The sequence below is a fragment of the Notechis scutatus genome, chromosome 6 (assembly GCF_049901735.1).
Source record: "Notechis scutatus isolate UNSWTSFEM ecotype Mainland chromosome 6, rNotScu1.2, whole genome shotgun sequence".
In the NCBI taxonomy this organism is placed as follows: Eukaryota; Metazoa; Chordata; class Lepidosauria; order Squamata; family Elapidae; genus Notechis; species Notechis scutatus.
The window spans coordinates 41,585,921-41,600,274 of NC_142014.1; the positions used below are offsets into that span (position 1 = coordinate 41,585,921).

Consider the following 14,354-nt stretch of genomic DNA (forward strand, 5'->3'; position numbering starts at 1 on the left):
AGCTCAATCCTCACCCGGCCCTATTCACAGGCCAATTCCAGGCGAGCCAACCGCCCTTGCTAGTATTCATTATCAAATATGGCAGACGACAATCTCTCTAAACTCCTTCTTTGAAGGCTAAGGCAAAGTCCCACTACTTGCGCAGGCAGGACAAGGAACCTAAGGGCTCTAGGCAGGACAAGGAACCTTCCAAGGCCTCCCAACGAGACGCCTTAAGGCGCCATAAGGCGTTGGAAAAGGAGTTTGACAGGCGATCAAGGGAGTCCCGCTCGGGGCCTCCAGCCCTTCCTTCTCCCACTCCCCCCACCTCTACTCAACCTCTTCCCCCTCCAGACCCTTCTTCCCTACCTAGGCGCAGTCCACTTCAGGGTCACTTGACCCCTGGACCTCCGATCAGACGGACCCCTGAAGCCACCTTTACACCTACGGCCGCTGGTCTGCGCCAGGAAGAACCCTCTACCTCCGAGGTTCCAGCCCACATCAGGGCTTGGATGGAATCGGCTATCCGCCAGAGCATTGCAGAGGGCCTGCAGCACATGGCCAGATCAGGCTTCTCTCCACGAGCTTCCGAGCACGACTCTTTATCCATCAGATCCCTTCCACAGCCGGTCCCCCCGGTTGATCAGGTATTCTCTCAGAGGGACAGCCCTCCTCCGGTTGGGGCCCAGGAGGAGGAGGAAGGGGACTTTGGGGATTTCAGGGAAGAGAAAGAGGACTCCCGGATGGGATCCTCCCGTTATAGTGAACCCCTCTTAGAGGCGGACATCATGGAGGGGGAGATGTCGGAGGACGAGGGGGCCTCTCCCGACCAGCCCGTATTCGGGGGGCTGTTCAAGCCACACATGTTTAAATCCCTCCTCTTTAAGGCCAAGAACGTCTCTGGTCTTCTTCCCCAGTCTCCTTCTGACCTCCCCCCCGCCTCAGAGGGACCAGAGGACTCCATTTTCACTCAACCAGTGGTAGAGGCTGAGGTCATCCCATCCCCACCCATCTTCGTAGACCTAGTAGCGAAACAACTTGCTTCCACAGGCCCCCCCCCTACACCCTCTAGCCAAGACAAGAGATTCTTTAATCTCGATTCGGCAATGTCTAGCCTTCTGAACATACCGGAGGTTGATGATCCCATTGTGGGCCTTGCTTCCTCCTCTACCCCCAGTGAGGCCTTAGAGGCCTTGAAACCTGAGGACAAGCGGACGGAACTGGCGTTGCGCTGGGCCCATCTATCCGACGCTTGGGCCATTAAATTGGCTACGACCGCTTCATTCTTCACAAGGTCCTCTATCCGCTGGCTCCGTCAGCTGAGAGAACACGTCCCCGCGTCCAATGTGAGAGCACACCAAGACATAGTAAAACTGGTGGCCGCAGCCGAGTTCTCAGCTGACGCCACTTACCAATCGGTAAAGTTCTCTTCCAGGGCCATCACATCGCACGTCACAGCTCGCCGCCTGCTGTGGCTCAAGCACTGGCAGGCGGATGTTAAAAACAAGGTCAAGCTGGCCACTGCTCCCATCAAGGGAGATAAACTGTTTGGCCCGGCCTTGGAACCCCTGCTGGTCGAGGGCCGCAGCAAGAGGAAGTATCTGCCCTCCCTTTTTCGAAGGTCAGAGACAAGAGGCCCACAGCCCTTTCGGAGGGGCTTCCCCTGCCCCTTCTACCAACCCCCCTTCCCGCCCAGATACCCGAGACCCCCTTCCTTCCGATCTCAGGATCGTTCGGACTCAGGCGACAGAAGCAGACGTGGCGGCAACTATTAGAGGCCCTTTCGGGGATCGGGAGGAAGGCCCTACCGCCGAACCAGATAGAGCTTCTTCCTCCCTCCCCATCGGCGGCCGCCTCAGTCACTTCGCCACCCAATGGTACAAATCCACATCTGATGCATGGGTTAGGGACACCGTCAGGTTTGGTCTCGCCCTTGAGTTCAGGTCCGCCCCCGCTGATTGCTTCATCTCATCCCGCCAAACGTGCACTAATGGATGCAGCCATCCAACATCTGCTTGACATTCAGGCCATTCAACCCGTCCCACCGGCTCAGAGGGGACGGGGATTCTACTCCCATCTCTTTGTGGTGCCCAAGCATTCTGGGGGATGGAGAGCCATATTAGACTTGAAACAGCTCAACCGCCACCTTATCCAGCGCAAATTCAAAATGCACACCTTGCAATCGATTCTCTTCGGTACCAGGCGGGGAGACTGGTTATATTCCATAGATCTTTCGGAGGCATACCTCCATATTCCAATCAGGCCCTCTCACCACAAATTCCTCAGGTTCTGTTATAATAACCTTCACTATCAATACGTGGCCCTACCCTTTGGACTGGCCTTGGCCCCCAGGACCTTCACCAAGGTCCTTGCGGCCCTGGCGGCTCACCTCAGAAGCGTTCCTGTCCACCTCCACTGCTACTTGGACGATATCCTTATTCTCTCCCCGTCCAAGTCCCAGGCAGTCAGGGATACCAGAGTCACCCTCTCCGCTCTACGGGCACACGGGTTCCTAGTCAATTGGCAAAAGAGCCAACTTACCCCATCCACCCGAATCACCCACTTGGGAGCTATAATCGATTCGGTTTCAGAAAAGGTCTTCCTCTCCTCAGAGAGGCTCCTTAGCATTCAAGCTCTGGTCAAACAGATTAGGCGATCAAGGAGGGTGGCCTTACTTGACCTTTCTAAATTATTGGGTAAGATGGTGTCATGCATCTCAATTATCCCCTGGGCCCGTTTACACAGCAGATCCCTCCAGTGGTTCCTGCTCCCGTTCCAAAGATCCAGAAGGAGCAACTCGAAGTCCAGAGTCAAGGTACCTCCAAGGGTCCTCACGTCTCTCCTCTGGTGGACCAACCCCGCCATCAACAGGGGCCACCTCTTCACGGAACCTCAACGGCTTACCCTCACTACGGACGCCAGCCTATCCGGTTGGGGCGCTCACGTCAACTCGCTCTCGGCACAGGGCAAATGGTCGCCGATCGAGCAAAGATGCAGCATCAACTGGCTGGAGCTTCACCTGGCCCTGCGCAGCTTCCTCCCCCAGGTCCGCGGACGTCACGTCCTCATTCTCATGGACAACATCACGGCCAAGGCCCATATCAACAGGCAAGGGGGCACCCAGTCTATTCAGTTGATGAGGGAAGCCGAGCGCTCTCTGCCGTTGGGCAGAATCCAACCTCCTCTCACTAAAAGCCGAACACAGCTCCGGAATCGCCAATATCCAGGCGGACTGGCTGAGCAGGGCCACGGTGGACCAAGCAGAATGGCGACTCCATCCATCCCTATTCAAAGAGGAGTCCAGAATATTCGGCCTGCCAGTGGTGGATCTCTTCGCTTCCCCGTCCAACGCACAGCTTCCACGGTTTTTCTGCAGGTACCCGTCTCACGGGTCGGAGAACCACAATGCACTGCGCTGCCCATGGCCCCCAGGGCTCCTATATGCCTTCCCTCCGCTGCCGTTAGTTCCCAGAGTCATACAGAAACTCATACAGGAGAGAGCAGACCTTCTCCTGGTGGCTCCCTATTGGCCCAGGCGACCGTGGTTTGCGGACCTCCGCAATTTATCGGTAGCGCCCCCATGGCGGGTCCCCCCGGACAGGGTCTCCCTCTCTCAGGGGCCCCTTCTGCATCCGGAGCCTCAATGGCTCCAGTTAGCCGTCCGGAGGTTGAACGGATCCGTTTGACTAGCGAGAAACTCTCCAGTCAAGTCATCGACACTATTTTGGCCGCTAGGCGACCCTCCACCACACGAATTTATGATGCCACTTGGAAGGGTTTTTGCAAGTGGTGTAGTGGGTCCCAGGTTGACCCCCTCTCTCCTTCTATTGCGCAGGTCCTGGAATTCCTTCAGGAAGGCCTACGCAAAGGGCTTGCACCTAACACCCTGAGACGGCAGGTCTCTGCCCTCTCAACCGTTGTCTCCTGTGATAACTACGGTTCCCTTTCTCATCACCCCGGGTTAGATCTTTCCTTAGGGCGCCACCGACCTGTGCTCTCCGACCGTTCACAGGTTCCCCACATGGGACCTCAACAAGGTCCTCATTTCGCTTACAAGATACCCGTTTGAGCCTCTGAGGGAGTCCTCCCTTCAATTTCTAACTTTTAAGGTAGTTTTTCTAGTGGCTATTACTTCTGCTCGTCGAGTATCGGAAATAGCAGCATTGTCAGTTAGAGCGATCTATGCGTGTTCCACGCTGATCGGGTGGTCCTTCGCCCGACCCCACTTTCTTACCCAAGGTTAACTCACCCTTCCACAGGTCACAGGAACTGGTCCTACCAAACTTTTGCCCCAGGCCCTCGAGGGACAGGGAGATCCTTTGGCACACCCTAGATGTTAGAAGGGCCTTGCGCATATACATTAAGCACACTCAATCCCTGCGAAGATCAGAATCCCTCTTCCTCTCCTTTCAGCCCAGGACACTGGGACTCAAAGTCTCTCCCTCCACCATCAGTCGCTGGATCAGGGCAACCATCGCCAGGTGCTACCTTTCTCAATCTCTGCCCGCACCTGGTGGAATAACCGCTCATTCCACCAGGAGTGCAGCTACCTCGGCGGCCTGGGCCACGCAAGCCCCCATCGCTGATATTTGTCGGGCAGCCACCTGGGCCTCTCCGTCCCCGTTCATCAGACATTACAAAATAGACACGTATGCCTCAGTGGAGGCCTCTTTTGGCCGACGAGTCCTACAGAGGGTCATCAGTGACCCGGAGGGGCTTCCGGCCCAGACGGAGTCCCACCCGTAGGACAGCCAAGCTTTGGTATGTCCCAATCTCTGGATGCTCCGAGCGGCTCGAGGGAGAATGGGCGTTGGTTCTTACCTGATACGCCCCTTCTCGGCGAGCCGCGAGGAGCATCCAGCCCCACCCTAGCTCCTCCGTCTGGTGGGGACTCTTGTTTCAGCCAAGGAGCCAATAGTTGATTAGAAGGAATTCATAACCTTTCTTCTCGTTATCGCAAAAAACTGGGGGAACGCTGCGTGGAGTCACGTGAGGGGGCGGAGCGTTTCCTCAGCTAAAGCTCAGCCTGCAAGAAGAGGACTCAGAAGCACATCCCACTCTCTGGATGCTCCTCGCGGCTCGCCGAGAAGGGGCGTATCAGGTAAGAACCAACGCCCAATTTAATCAGGTGCCCACCATATTGGTATTTAAATCTAATTTTCCAATCCATTTTCCTCTTTTAGGTTTGTTGGAGGAGAGCTGAATATTTGCTATAATGCTCTGGATCGCCACATTGAGAATGGACAAGGGGATCAAATTGCTATTATCTATGACAGTCCTGTAACAAATATGAAAGAATTTATAACTTACAATGAAGTTCTTGAACAGGTATGTTTCATGTAAACATTCAAACTGAATGACAATAATGATAAAACATACAGTATCATCTTGATAACATTTCAAATAGAAAAAATAGGTAATTGTAAATACATGAATTCTGTTAGAGTTCATTTGAAACATACGGTTGCTCTGTGTTGTTATTGAGTTTGTTTTACCACAGACCCCCTTCTCTTGTTTATTTTCTCATAAAGTTTCTCTTGAGTTGAGTTTGACTCCTGATGACTGTACAGATATATCCATGTTGCTTTCTTGACCATAATAAATATGGTTTCCCAATTTAATTTGCACCCCTTCTATACAACTGTCCTTCATGCCTGACTTTACTTAGCTTTTTGTGATTAGATGAGGTCAGAGAGATAATGCCCCCTGCTATGGCTATTTACTATTTTTAATCTTTTCAGTTTAATTACATGTAACATGACAGTGCAGTAGGTTAACAATTGAAAGTCATTAGAAGATTGTCTCTAATTATAGATTTTTACCATAGAATAAGAGGTTGTATAATTAATTTGTACTGAACATTGAGCTGAATGTCAATGTAATGTTTGTATAACCGAAGAGCTGTATGAGTGGAGATGATGAAACCACAAAGTGGTATATTGGTTTCTTTGTATATTTCTGTATTTATATAGATGAAAGCTTCTGTCTTCTATGAACAGATTTAAATATGCTTTCAGATTGCATCTGTCTTACTCCTATTTATAAAGGTTATTGTTTCAATGAAGATTGACAATAGATACAGTGCATTCATAAAGTATTCAGCCCCCCCTTTCACTTTTGCCATTTTCTTATGCTGCAGCCTGATTCTACAGTTGTTGAAATTCATTTTTTTCTCATTAATCTACATTCGGTACTTCATAATGACAAAGTGAGAACAGAATTTTATAAATGTCTGTAAATTTATTAAAAAGAAAAAACTGAAATATTGCATTGGCATAATTATTCAGACCCTTTGCAACAACATGTGAAATTAAAATGTAATGCCTCCCATTTCTCTTTATCGTTGCTGACATGTTTCTACACCTTGTAAATTAAATTGGACACAATTTGGAAAGGCACATACCTCTCTATAGAATGGATCACAGCTGACAAGGCTTACTGTAGCAGAGCAAAAGCCATGAGGTCAAAGAAACCTGCAGAATTCAGAGACAGGATTATTGCAAGGCAGAGATCTGGGGAAGGCTACAACAAAAATTCTGCTGCACTGAAGGTTCTTAAGAGCACAGGAACCTCCATAATTGTCAAATGGAAGAAGTTTGGCACCACCAGGACTCTTCCAAGAACTGCCTGCCCGGCCAAACTGAGCAATCAGGGAAAAGAACCTTAGTAAGAGAAGTGATCAAGAACCTGATGGTTACTCTGACTAAGCTCCAGAGATCCTGTGTGGACATGGGACAGTGTTCCAGAAGGACAACCATCACTTCAGCCCTCCACTGATCTGGGATTTATGGAGGAGTGGCTAGATGGAAGCCTCTCCTCAGTGCAAAACACATGAAAGCCCATTTAATTTAATTTACCACAGGTTGACTCCATTCAAGGTGTGGAAACAGGTCAGCAACGATCAAGAGAAATGGGAGGCACTTGACCTAATTTTATGTGTTGTTGCAAAGGGTCTGAATACTTATGCCAATGTGATATTTCAGTTTGTTTCTTTTTAATAAATTTACAGACATTTCTAAAATTATGTTTTCACATTGTCATTATGAAGTACTGAATGTAGATTAATGAGGAAAAAAATGAATTTCAACAACTGTAGAATCAAGCTGCAGCACAACAAAATCGACAAAAGTGAAAGGAGCTTGAATACTTTCTGAATGCACTGTATACTGTAGGTAAGATCTGGAAAACTATAGGAATAGTTCTGCATAACTATCAGGTTTAGATCTAAATCCAGAAGATTGTTGATGTCTTCCAGATAAGGTCGCTCAATTTTGAAATCATTCGTGGTATAGCAAATGCCATGTTAGTAAATAAGAAAGCAACAACCATCCATAATCTGATTCTGATTGAGTACTGATCTGGCTCATATTACAGAGATTTATTTAAAGAAGATTGAGAAAGTGCATTTATGTAGTACAAGAATGTGGGAAAATTTCTAAGAAAAAGATAGTTACCAAATATAACTAATGTTTGCTCTTCAGGCTCTTACGAATGTGTGAGAAGAGAACTTGGCTAACAATATTAACAAAAGTATCTTCTCAATAAGTTGTGATTTTGTCATTCTTAAAATAGTATTGTTCTTTCATTCCTAAAAGAGAGTTGTAAGAACTTCATTTTAAAAGCTTTTTTGATCTGCTGGGTTGCATAATTTCAATTTCCCATTTTTGAATTAAATGCACGATCATGTGCAGCATATTGGTGTGAGCCCAGTTCACCTCAAGTATACTCACACCACTATATGCAAGATAGAATCTCTAAGCTCTTCCAAGCCAACATTTTGCCCATATGACACCAAGGAGAAGGTACATGTCATGAATATTTTGATGTCTGATATTTCCTTAATTTATAATTATCAAAATTTAAAATGTTTACTTTGTTTTGCTAGTTTAGATGCCATTAGGTTACTGATATACAGACACAAATATTTAAAACCTATTAACATGAGACAATGTATTATTATTTTGTCTGGTTGTACTGAATTATTGACGAACATTATATGTTATAAAATACTTTTTTGAATGATATTTTTCAGACTAAATACATGGGCAATTTAATCTGATTTTGAACAGGTAAGCAGGGACAAACCTGTTTAGTATATGGATGTGAGACCAAAAATTCCAGTGCATTAAAGTGGGGAATATATTCTAGAAGATGACAATGATAGAACACTTCTATATTATTTCCCAGAAAACAATCTGGATATATTTATGAAATGAACAGATCAAGGTTGAAATCAGTTTTACAGGCAAGCTCCACAATAAATAAAATTACATCCTTCTGTTTTTAATGTAGTGCAAGTAAACCAATAGTTCCTTTAACTCCTCTCTATTCTATAAATGCAGTGGAATTTGGTTATTTTGGTGATTCCTTCAGTTTGATTTTCACTCTTTATCCCCTAAATTGCCCTTTCCACTTTAATATTCTAGCATAGGTAAACCATTTATTCAAATTTGTCTCTCAGGGCACCTAGGAGGCACCACGACATGCCTATTAATTGGGTTTATGCCTTTTCCTCAAGTCAATAGTTAGGATAATTTATCACAGTTACAATGACACTGAAAAGAGTGACTTATGGCCATTTTTCACACTTTCACAACTAATATTTTAAAAATAGGAATAGCACATTTACTTGTTGATACATTACTTTTTTCTGATATTGGATAGGGATATTTTGTTTTTCTGACAAGTGTTTAGAGACTAGGGGAGATAAAAAGTCAATTGCCTACATAAATTACATGTTGATTGCCTATAATAGAAATGCAAGGGACTATATCAAAGGACAGATGAATTGAAATGCCTTTGGGCCTTGTAAATATTTTTGTGTATTTGTTTGATCTTTTTTTTCTACAAGAGCTCCCCATGTAAGTCCTTGCATGTGAACATGTAATATCATGAAATGCAAATTCTGTATTCTGTATTGTTGCTCATTCAGTTTTATTTGTAAATGAAATTGAGAATATAGTCAAATACAGTCTTTTCCATGTATTTATAATGTGAAGTTTCATGTTTATGTGAATTCTTTTCAAAGAATAATATTTTGTAATATAAATAACAATCTTAGTGTTGTAGGAGTAGAGATACCAGAAGTATACAGTATTTTAAGAGGTAAATTGGTCTGCATCAAGAAATAAGCATATACATTATTGCAACTGGATTCATTTTTATTTTGGTTTTCAACCAGCATAAAAATTTATGGGATTACTCACAAATTACAAGCTGTTAGTAGCATTTGAAAACAATCTAATCTAAATATCATATGATAATATTAATAAAACATACCTCTAATAATACCTTAAATTATTACTTCAAATACACATACACACAAAATAAGAATATGAGATTGAATGTGTAAAGATACAAGCTTATTACAATTCTTTCTACAGTTGCAGAATGCATACGAAATACAGAAGGAAATTAAAAAGAACCTCTAAGTATTAAACAACCTAAACTCTCCTGTATAATTTTTTAAAAAACAGTACATATGTTGCATCAAATTTTGATAGAGTACGTTCCTCTATGTTCTCTCCATCTTTTATAAAAATGGATGTGAAATGGCAGCAAATGACATATACTGTATATTCTGGTAAGCTTGTGAAAAGTTTAGGTGGCTTTTACTATATGATTTTATATCAAAGTGAAACTTACTCTGTACTAATATATACTGTAAACCCAACCTATGGAATTACTACTTTATCACATAAGTTATTTTAATAGTCTAAACAATAGTTAATATCACATACTTTAAGTTCATATCAATAATTGTAAATTGCTACTTTTACAGGTTTCCAAGCTAGCTGGTGTTATGCTGAGTCATGGTGTGAAGAAAGGAGATTGTGTTGTCATCTACATGCCAATGATACCACAGACAATGTACACTATGTTGGCTTGTGCAAGAATAGGAGCTATACATAGTCTTATTTTTGGTGGATTTGCTTCGAAAGAGCTTTCTAGTCGCATTGATCATGCCAAGGTAATAAATATGTCTCGTATTCTGAGAGGAAATGACAGTCTTATGATAAATACTTTAAAAATGAACTTTTCTTTCACAGATCTCTCCCAGCTTAATTGTGTGAGAAGATCAGAACTGATGCCATTTACATTGTTTATATACCACAAATAGCCAATATTGATAGGCATTTTATTACTCAGCTGTGAAAAAAATGCTTATACTTGCTTTGGAGTAATTTCGTACCTAAAAGTTGCACCTAAAAGAGCAACTTTCTTATAAGTAAGTTGACCTAGGCTTGAAGCAGGGGATAGTACATGCATTCTCAGTTCAGGCTATGTCTTGATTTTTTTGAATTCATGAGAACTTAGCACAAAGCATGAATTTAGACAGAATTTAAACTTGGACACTCCTTTAGCAGAAGCTCAACTAATCAATATAACCTTTCTATCAAGAGTCCATTTTTTTTAAGCATTGGACATGTTTGGACTAGAGAGTGAATGCTGCAACAATGCATAAAACATATATGTATTGAAAGGATACTCTCTTTTGTTCCCTACCACCTCCAGCTTTCATGTCTTCTTCACTCAAAACTTTGGAGAAGTCACCTGGCAAGAAGCCTATAACGTAAAAAGTTATAATAGCAACGAATGTTGGCTTTTATCAGTAATGTTATTATCAGTTATGATTTGCTTTGAACTTCTAGCAATAAGTTTATTAAAGATAATTCTTCCATGCGTTCACTGCAATGAACATTTGTCTCTTATCTTTTTTACAGGTAATATTCATCAATTACAGTGTTGAAAAGAAAGAATTCCAACTGCTTCTGTACTGCTTGCCTGCTTTGCAGATTATTATGTTGTGGCTAATTCTTGTTTTTCTCTAGACTAACAGTATTCAGAAAGTATAGTTTAAAGGTAGGAATAAAAGTGAATGAAATTTCTTTCAGATTCCAGAGAGGGTGATTTGTTTGGGTGTTAGCTGCAGAACAAAATTAGACTTGGTTTTTTCATACTGCCTTTGGTTTTGGTTTTTTCTAATCCAGTGAAATGTTGGAAAGAAAGGATGTAAAAAGGCTCAGGGCTTTTTCTGTTTACCCATCAACAGGATAACTTCCCCAAATCATAACAAGATGGAATGTTATGTGGGAGAGAAGCCAGAAAATTGATGGACCAGATTTGGCTAGGAGTTGTTGAAGAAATTAATACCCTCCCATCTTGTTAATGGATCTCCATAGGAAGGGCAGCCGGGTAGAGTTTTGGAATGTTGCCAACTGTTCCATTCTAAGCCTTCCTTCCTTATTACATGACTCGAAGTACAATATATGTAGCCCCTGCTATATTTCTCTTGCAAAGACAGTGTTGTAGTTTGAAGGGAAATACAGAGATATAACCAATATGCAATTACCCAGACTTTACATATATAGGCAACATGTATACATGCAACATTTTCACTATAATATTAAGACCTTGCCATTTGTACAGGTTGTTAGTCTTTAATCTTTCAGACCTTTTGGACTAACCTAAAGAAAAACAAAATGGTTAGTGAACTTCTGCATTAGAGGATATGCCTAAGAAGAAAGTTTCAAATTATAATTAATATGGCATTACAATCTAAATTTGTATTTGATGTAATGAGCAAAACTCCTAGGTTAAGCAAAAAATACACTGTTCAGACTTTGCATCAGGCTAAGAATCACTTAGTTTTTTTAGTTTGTGGGTGCACTAAATATTGAGGAAAAATAATAGTTTTTAATTTAAATTTAAAAACGTATTTATGCCACAGGGTGATGAATCCAAGACTCGAAACAACTTGTAATTCTAAACATGAAAACAAGTCATTCTTTTGCTTGCTGCAAATGCATGCACATCATTTTTCTACTTAAACAAGCATTTATGCATGTAATTGTGGGGGAAAGATCCTGGCATTCTTCAACACTGACTGGATTCTTTGCCTGTGGAGAAGGAGGTATGATCTTGGTGCTTAGTATGACCTGCATATATATATATACGTATGTATGTATATGTATATTCATGTATGTATGTATGTATGTATGCATGCATGCATGCATGTATGTATGTATGTATGTATGTATGTATGTATGTATGTATATATATATATATATACTCTCTTTTTTTAGCCAAAACTGGTTGTAACATCCACATTTGGAATAGAACCTGGAAGAAAAGTGGAATATGTACCACTTCTAGAGAAAGCATTGGAGATGATCAATCATCAACCAGAAAGAGTTTTGATTTATAGCCGCCCTAATATGGTAATTATAGCAACCAAATTTATGTTTCTTATTGCTCTAGTCTTTTAAATCATATTTCCCTAAATAGCTTAATTGCAGTCTCTAATTTCATTGTATTCTGGCATTTCATCATTTTAGTCTGAATTTCCTGCTCTTTACAGCCTTAAAATACATTTATATGTGCTATTATATCTATTATATCTACTAACATTCTTGCATAAAGAAGACTTTATTATTATTTTATTCTTTTCTCTGTGCATGCACCTAAATGTGGTTTTACAAGACATAATGTTAGCACCTTGTATACAGGGAGCTGTTCCTCTTAAACCAGGACGTCATTTGGACTGGAATGAAGAAGTGGCCAAAGCAAAGCCATGTGATGCTATTCCTGTACATTCAGAACATCCACTTTATATTCTTTATACATCTGGAACTACTGGTACACCCAAGGTAGGTCTGTATTTCAATGGAAATACTTGTCATCAAGTTAAGTTCTATTCCAGATCAGGGAATATTTAATTAAATTAATTTCATTAAAACTGTTTTTCTACCCTCTTTAAGTTTTCTCCTAGGTTTTTAGGGGCGGGGGTTGATATTCAAATTCTGTTCATCCTCCGAACTGATTTGGCACAACTTTGCTTTTGTATGGGGTGAGGGATAAGATTATGGAGCTCAGCTTGTGTATATTGGTAGCATATGGTCAAAATAAGTGGAATATTACTGTGTGGGTAAGGAAGTGACAACAAAAGATAAAAAAAAATCCCCCTAAGAACAAGAGGAGAGATTGTAGCAACCACAGCCTCCTTCTGTAACAGAGATGAGAATGAAGAAAGGAAAGGTACATTTAGCTGTACATCTAAGAGATAGAAAATGCTTATGCATCATAAAAAGCATGGGCATTTTTACAAAGATATTTCCTAGTTGCCTAAAAAGATATCACCAGATATCGGGTAACCTCTAAAATCCATTTGTTATTTTATGATATATTCAGTCTTGGTGTAAATGGGTTGTTTGAGGAAAGATAGAAGGCAAGTAGGGATAGGCTCTGTTTTTCAAACTTACCAGGCTAGGGCTTTTTCAACATTTGGAAATAGAAAAGGAAGAATACATTCCCTTTTCTCTTTCCTTTTCCTGGCTCAATTATTTCAGCTCTTATTGAAATAGACAATGTTGCTGTTCAAACCTGTTCTAGAATCACCCCCCCCCCCACTTTGTGAATATTGCTGCCTTTTTTGGGGGGGGGGGTGTCTTCTGCTTCTCTGTACTTGCCCAGCCCACCCCTTTTTATTAAGGAGCAAGGTGGGGCTCCCAGAGCAGTTATAGACACACACCCCCTCTTAAGAAACAGTATATGGTCAAACTAGCTAGCTGCACACTCAGATCTGTGATTGAGCTGGGCCAGTTAGTCACTGAGCTGACTCTGAAGATTTGTAAGGGTGGCTGGCTAATGCCAGGCAAGATTGTCCATGCTGTTCTAAATACCTGGAGGGGAAAAGAAAGTAACCGGTAGGATGTGCGTGCATTTTGGAAAGTGCAGGGAAGGCCAGTTTTTTAAAGCCAGAGTTAAATCTGACCTGGTCTTCTCCAGTGTTGTTCTGTGTTAGGTCTAATAAGCCATTGTAGCAGTTTCTCTGGCCGTGGAAGGAGCTGGTAAACCAGCAGTGCTAAGTTATGGGCGGACTCTTTGAAATTAGAAGGATACATGCGGGTTAGAAGTAACAGCAGTCTCATTGCACTGAATTGCATTCCTTTTCTGCCTCACATGCACACACTAAATTGAATAATGATTTGAACCATAAAATGTCCCTCCAAAAGATGTTTTCATCAATAAAACACCAGAAATGGTGAATATGCCAGTTCAAATTTGTGGATTTACCAGCCTGTATCATTTCCACATGAAAATGGTGTGGGTTAGAAAATGGAAGCAATACACCTCAGAAATACTAACTGTATTTTGTAGTGGTTCAATAGAGAACAGCTGGTTTTCTTTCAAATACCTGAAGTTCTTCCAACATCTATTTGTGGTCCTAAAAAGGGATGGGAACTTGTGACTTTCTGCATATTATTGAACTACATGTCCATCTAACCTTGTTAAAGTTCAGAAGTATCTGGAAGACGGCAGAATATTCACCATGCTTTAAAAATGCATTTGGATTAGATGAACAACAGAATCTT

At 42.2% G+C, this 14,354-nt stretch overlaps 2 protein-coding genes across 5 annotated transcripts in view; both read left to right on the forward strand.

The window, feature by feature from the left end:
• Positions 1-14,354, forward strand: part of ACSS3 (acyl-CoA synthetase short chain family member 3) — a 138,439-nt gene that overhangs the window by 7,954 nt on the left and 116,131 nt on the right. For all 4 annotated transcript variants that reach the window (XM_087968035.1, XM_026667686.2, XM_026667687.2 and 1 more), the window contains exons 2-5: positions 5,163-5,307; positions 9,761-9,949; positions 12,066-12,200; positions 12,489-12,629. In XM_087968035.1, the coding sequence (XP_087824161.1) occupies positions 5,163-5,307; positions 9,761-9,949; positions 12,066-12,200; positions 12,489-12,629 (610 nt within the window). The remainder of the gene's footprint in view (positions 1-5,162; positions 5,308-9,760; positions 9,950-12,065; positions 12,201-12,488; positions 12,630-14,354) is intronic.
• Positions 723-1,769, forward strand: LOC148130188 (uncharacterized). Its single transcript, XM_087969065.1, has one exon. The coding sequence runs from the start codon at positions 723-725 to the stop codon at positions 1,752-1,754; it is 1,032 nt and encodes a 343-aa protein (XP_087825191.1). The 3' UTR covers positions 1,755-1,769.

What these genes read in the sequence shown, in the direction of transcription:
- LOC148130188 (XM_087969065.1), top strand. Translation starts at nt 723, where the DNA reads ATGGGATCCTCCCGTTATAGTGAACCCCTCTTAGAGGCGGACATCATG.